General features: G+C 38.9%; 1 protein-coding gene across 1 annotated transcript; it reads right to left on the bottom strand.

Moving 5' to 3' along the window:
* Positions 1-1,257: 1,257 nt before the first annotated feature.
* Positions 1,258-2,151, bottom strand: LOC114544882 (uncharacterized protein K02A2.6-like). The gene has a single exon (XM_028563374.1). The coding sequence runs from the start codon at positions 2,149-2,151 to the stop codon at positions 1,258-1,260; it is 894 nt and encodes a 297-aa protein (XP_028419175.1).
* Positions 2,152-6,954: the final 4,803 nt, after the last annotated feature.

The following is a 6,954-nucleotide window of genomic DNA, read 5'->3' as shown; positions in this document are numbered from 1 at the left end:
TTCCGGTACATTATACTGGCTGACTACTTGACATCCATGACACGATTTACACACTCATTCAGCATCTATGTCCATCTTGGGCCACCATACTTTCGTTCTTAATCTGCTTTTCGTCTTACAATTCCTTGATGGCCTTCATGTGCCGCTTCCAAAACCTTTCTTCGCAACATCTGAGGAATAACGATTCGATTCCCCCGTAAAACAAGTCTACCAATCATGCAGAGCTCATTCTTACACACGCATATGCCGACAGTTTACATTTAGTCCAATCTCCCGATTCGATATAGTATCGCACACTTTGTAATTCAGCGTCGATTTCTGACGCTCTCTCTATTTCTTTAGTCGTTAAGCCACGGGTGTCGCTTGTATGGCAACGAAACGGATGACGTCCTCTTTCTCGCTGCTGTGGTCTTTTGGACTCTTCTGGTTCATTCTAGACAAAGCATCGGCAATGTTCGTCTTTCCAGGCCGGTAAACGACCTTGAAGTTGTGGCACTGAAGCCGTAATACCCATCTTTCGATCCTTGCTGAGGGTTTCGATGTCTTGTTGAAAATACACTCTTGTGGCTTATGGTCAGTTTCCAGTTCGAATTCACGACCATACACATATATATTAAACCGCTCGCAAGCCCACACGAGTGCAAGTGCTTCCTTCTCTGTTTGGGCGTATCGCCGCTCTACGTCCGAGAGGTTCCTGGAGGCATACGACACGCGCTCTCCACTGGTCTCCTTGCAGTTGTAGCAACACAGCTCCAATTCCCTCCGGCCCTGCATCCGCGACGATTCTCGTTTTGCAGTCGTTTCTAAAATAAGCCAGGGCTTCAGCCCTAGTCATCATCCATTTCAGCTTCTCAAACGCCTGCTGTTGCTCTGACCCCAAACGAACGACTGTCCCTTTCTTAGTACACGACGCAACGGCTCTGCAATCTGCGCAAAGTCCGGGATAAACTTTGCCGAATACTGTACTAACTGTACGAACGACCTAACTTCCGAAACATTTTGCGGTGGTCTAGCGTTGACTACAGCAGCAACTTTCTCTTCACTTGGTGCCACCCCTTTGGCACTGAGCTTGTGGCCAAAAAAGGTCAAGGCCGGAAGTCTAAACTGACATTTGTCCCCATTTACGGTAAGACCTTTCTCTCGCAGACGTGTTAGTACTTTAAAAGATTCTCATCATGCTCGGATAAATCAGCCCCGTAAACAATAAGACATCCGCAATATTTGCCACCCCATTGCACCCTGCCAAAACATCTGAGATTATTTTCTGGTACTCTCTGGAGCTGAAGTAATTCCGAACATCAGTCGACGATATCTATATAACCCCCGGTGTGTCACGAACGTCGTAATGTCCCTTGAATCCTCTGTGAGTTCCACTTGATGAAACCCCCATTTGAGGTCTATCTTACTAAATACCGTTGCTCCATTTAAATCATACAAAACTTCTTCTATGGTCGGAATAGGATGTCTTTCCCTTACAATCGCCTCGTTTGCCCTTCTCATATCGATACAAACTCGAATATCCTTTCCATCTGCTTTTGGAACAACCACTAATGGTGAAACCCACCTTGTAGGCGTTGCTTCTGGCAATTCTTCGATAATACCCATGTCGAGTAACTCGTCTAACTTATCGTCTACTTTGTCCCTTAGACCGAATGGCAGTCTACGCACCGGCTGAGCAACTGGTATAACATCCTCATCGATATGCAGTTTCAGCTTGTAATCCTTAAGTAGTCCGACTCCAGTAAAAATATCAGCAAACTCCTCACGAATATCTGAATCACTTCCCTCTTGTGTGACCGTGTTAACAGTTCTTATTATTTCTTCAGGTCCAACCCTGAGTACTTTCAATTGTTCGGCTGTTTTCTTCCCCAATATAGGCCTTCCGTTCTCTTTAATCACAGTGAAATCGTCTACACATCTTTCACTGTTTGCCTCGCACACAATCTCTGCTGTAAATGTCCCTACAACGTCGATTGGCTCTTTCTGTCCATACGCAAACAGTTTCTTGTCTGATACCCTTGACTCGCACCTAACATGTTTTCTTTTAAGATAGTTCCAGAGTTCACAATCAATTACATTACATGTTGCACCTGAGTCAATTAAAATACTTTCTAGTTTCACTCCTCCAATAATTAGATCCACCTGACCCATATCTTTTGTCCATGCCCACCAATAACAAAGGCATAGTCATCTCTTGTTGGTGTTTTTCCTTCTTCCTCAGAGACTTTATATGCTCTTTCTCCTCCTTTTTTTCTTTCTCCTTGTTGTGCTTCTCCCCTGCTTTTTTGCAGCAAGCTGAGAAGTGACCTATGATTCCGCATTTATTGCAGCTCTTGGACTTTGCTGGACAATTTGCGTCTCGAGCAAAATGCCCAGTTTATTACAGTTGTAACATCGTCGTACGTTATCCTTGTTGTCGTGCCCAGTCCCCTTGGCTGAGTATCTGCGCTCTTTCTGATCTGTGTTGACCTTTTTCTCTTTTCGTCCGCTCCAACGCGATTTATGACTCACAACGTTTACTGTATTCGAACCTTCCATTGATTTCAACTGCTCTTCTACCGCCTCATATGCCCGCGCAATATCTTGTAAATCCTTGAGTGTTGCATTAACGCGTTCAAGAAACTTCCGTCTAAGCTTTGAGTCGCCACATTTCTCAATTAGTTGGTCTCGAATTGCTTCTTCCACGTTCTGAAATTCGCACGCACGTAGTAGCTTTTTGCCTAAGACGCGAAACAAAATGATCCACTTCTCGCCGTTCATCTGACTCATTTGACGAAACTGGTGTCTCTCAAACGGTAGATTCACTTTAGGGACGAAATACTCATCCAAGACCTTGACGCAATCCTTAAACTCTTTCTCTTTGTCTTCGTTTACTAAGTAAAATATAGTTCTTGCAACTGCAACCCCCCCGTATGCAGAAGTAATGCCACTTTCTGTTTGTCATTTATTACTCCCTTTGCCGTTAAAAACACATTAAATGACCGCTTCCAGCGCTTCCATCTCACAGCCAAATTCGTTGGGTCTTCCCTGGGGTTAAAGCAAGGAAGCCCTTTGACGTCGCTTGTCAATAAACTTGCTTGAGCGCCTGCCGGATTGCCGTTTGTCCTGCGCCATCTTCGTCCGCGACAGACATTTCAAATATTTTCGCTAAATACTACACTCCCGATTGGTAATCTTGCCAAATAGTAGTATTGTCCTGGCCGTATAGTGGGATTTTTTATAGTGGGATTGCTGAGTCAGCAATGTGACGTCATAATATCTCGCGTAAATTTTATAGTGGGATCTCTAATGTGACGTCATAATAACACGTGCTTATATCTAATATTACGTCAGAGCTAATTACGTAATGATGTCTAATATTCTATACAGTGGATTAGGATTAGGATTAGGATTAATGGGGTTATTTTAAATCCTAATTCTCTTGTGACGTCATTCATAATTATTGCAACGTGTTTGTTATTCTTTTATAAAGCACGTGTTTTTTCATTTCAGCACGTGTTTTTATATTTTAGCACGTGTTTCTTCTATAAAGCACGTGTTTATTCTATCTTATAAATATATGTTGCTGTTGTGTGCTTCTTTTATTATTATATAATTCTTCACAGATAATAATAATAATAATGTCTAGCTTACCGCATACTACTCATGAAGTATTGTGTGATCGGAAATATAAGGAGACAGGAGGTGAACTGGGAGGTGAACAGGAGGATATAAGCAAAGTGCGGGAGGAGGACAGAAGGACCGGTCTCAATACAAGAGAGGATTATTACAGGGGATATACCTATACGCATGGGATCTCACTCCGGATACGTGCGCCTCACCCCTAATGTTTAGCTTATCAGATACCACTCACGAAGTATTATGCGATCAGAAATATAAGGAGACAGGAGGTGAACAGGAGGATATAGAGACAGGAAGTGAACAAGAGGATATAAGCAAAGTGCGGGAGGAGGAGGAAAGAAAGAATAAGATAAATATCATGCGTAGTGTGGGTTGCGACTGGCCCGTGGAGGATTTCGAGTATTTTATGTCTAAATAGAATATGTGGATATACATTATTACTTAAGTAGCGGTGTTTTTATAAAAAAGCACGTGCATTTATGTTAAGAGCACGTGTTGTTAATTTTATAAATATGTAATATTTATGTATTTTTATATCATTTCTATAATGGCTGGCGGTGTTGATGTTAGTGTCGATGTTGTTGTTAATCAAATTCAAGATATAATTATCGATAGCAAGGCTCCAACAAAACGTGCCATCAGAGGTTTATTTTATTGTCAACAGAGGACATATGTGAGACCATTGGATATTGATTCTATGATTACGTTTGTTCAATTACTGAGAGTTCATCCTCTAAGAAATCAGTTGACACAAGCACTCAGGACGGTGTTTATTTATATGGTTCATTATATTTTAAGGGCCGATATTGTGGAGATTCTTACTCAGTATGCCAATATACGACCTGGGAAGTATTGTATAGAGATTCCGCTTTATTTTACGACTCACAGTGTTCATGTTTACGAGGAGTATGTTGATGTATGGGGACACCACAGAGATGTGTTAAGATTACCGCGTGGAATGTTCAGATGTGACTCTATTGTTCAGATTGAGGATAAACTTTATGGAATGTGTACATATCAGGATTATAGTTTAATACATAAAGTTGTAAAGAGTGTTTATGCTGATATGAGAGCAAACCATAATTTGAATTTTATTCGTGTTGGTTCTTCTCTTGTTAAAAAGTTATGTACACATATAGATAATGATGTATTATTGAATGTGGCGATTACTAGACAATCATGGAGTTTGAATAAAATAGCAAGGGTTTGGTTAGTTCGTATAATATTTTAATTAGTAGTAATAGCACGTGTTTTTATTCAATGAGCACGTGTTTTTTGAGAGTATAAATTTTGATGTATTGTAGAAGCTTTTTTAGAAGTGTGTTAGTTATGAGATGAACAGAGGATTTTTTAACTATGGATGTAATTTATGATGAACTTTGTAAGAGCAATGTTGATATTGATGTATTAACTTTATCGTTTCATGTTGGAGAGATTTATGAGAAATATACAGATACATATAACGAGATTTTGGGAGCATTATCTTATGAGGATTTATTTAAGATATGGGAATTGATGCGCCCTAGCAGTTTTGGGCATGTTATATCTTATTTAACGTTGGTATACGCGGCGGGGAGTGTTTCTGAGGAGGAGAGACGTAGAGCCACGAGGATTGCAATACCTGTGTTAAAAGCTATTGATCTATCACCATACAGAGAACGAGCAAAAAAGAAGAGGAGGGAGATGTGGGGTCGTTTTTTAGAATAAGACCTATATTGTTTATATGTATAATTATGGGTTATTTATTATATGTTATTGTGAGAAGTATAAGAGAAGTATATATGTTTTATTTAATTCATTTATACTTTTACTTTCATTATGGATGTAAGGTTTAAGGTACCTGCAAATTTTTATGTATCGGGTCAAAGTCAATGTGGAAAGTCATATTTAATACGAAAAATATTATATTATATTAATGAGATGTTTCATCCTGTTCCATCTAAGATTATTTATTGTTATGGGGAGTATCAAAAGGAGTTTGATGATTTATATAACATAGAGTTTGTGGAAGGATTTCCCTCTGATTTGGATGAGATGACAAGGGGGCATGAGCAGTCATTAATAGTTTTGGATGATTTAATGAGTGAATGCTCTAAGGATCAACGTGTGTCTGATTTATTCACGCGCGGTTCACATCATAAAGGCATTTCTGTTTTTTATTTAACTCAGAATTTGTTTCCTCCCGGAAAATTATCAAGAACAATTAGTTTGAATTCACATTATTTTATCGTATTCAAGAACCCTCGTGATTCTCTTGGTATTTCAACTTTGGCCAAACAGATGTTTCCAAGACGTGCACAGTATTTAATGGATTCTTTTAATAATGCAACGAGGGAACCTTTCTCATATTTATTAATTGACTGTCATCCTCAAACCCCGGAGAGTATTCGTTTACGTACAAATATTTTACCTGGGGAGAGACATATTGTATATATGCAAAGGTAGAATGAGTTATGTATTCATTTGTGTTACTCATTTGAATTAGGATGACATCAAGAAATATATCTGTTTTTATTGCTGGTAATTCCAGGAAAGTGACATTCAGGGAACCCTTCTTGACACGTGAGGGGTCTACTATTGTTGTGAAACAAGTTACAGTATTTTGGAAGTTTAAGAATATTACAAGTGATAATAACAAGTTTACGATTGTGAAGAATAATGTTGAGGAGGAGAAAACACTTGAGACTGGGTATTGGGATTTTCAACTTCTAAAAGAGCGTTTGGAAGGAGAACATATTACATTATCACCCAATGTTCATGACAATACATGTACTATCGGTTTTGATTCAACAAAAATGACTTCAGTAAAATTAAAGAAGTTTGGCAAGATACTTGGTTTCCCCGAGAATTATCATTTAAGCGTAGAGAAGAAGTCACCAGGCCCTGTGGATGTAAATCATGGTTTGAGATATCTTACCATCTCGTGTGATCTTATTGATTCACTTAGAAGTGTCGATGTTGAAGGTGGAAAGAGTACGGTTCTTGCATATTTACCAGTTACTCCAGATACAAGACTGAATTCTTCTATTTCGGAGTATACAAATGAGAATTATCCAACAATTCCAATTCAATCGGATATTGTTACTAAAATGACATTTACAGTTGGTTCTAATATAAATGTTCCAGTGGATGTTGACGTTCTCTTAAATCTTGTAATTGATTTATAAATATATAAATATTTTTAATAAAGTTTCATTTACAAGATGTCAGAGTATATAGAAAGAACTCTACCGTTTATACAGGTGTTAGCAAAATCAAAACCTCAAATACAGAAAGCCATTTTTCAATACGGACCGCCGGACCTGATTTTAGCACTTAGCGAGATTGTTTTGA

The sequence above is a fragment of the Dendronephthya gigantea genome, unplaced genomic scaffold (assembly GCF_004324835.1).
Source record: "Dendronephthya gigantea isolate DGI-Jeju-01 unplaced genomic scaffold, DenGig_1.0 001012F, whole genome shotgun sequence".
Classification (NCBI taxonomy): Eukaryota; Metazoa; Cnidaria; class Anthozoa; order Malacalcyonacea; family Nephtheidae; genus Dendronephthya; species Dendronephthya gigantea.
Note: the sequence above shows the minus strand (reverse complement) of the source record. Positions and strands in the feature narration are given on the sequence as shown.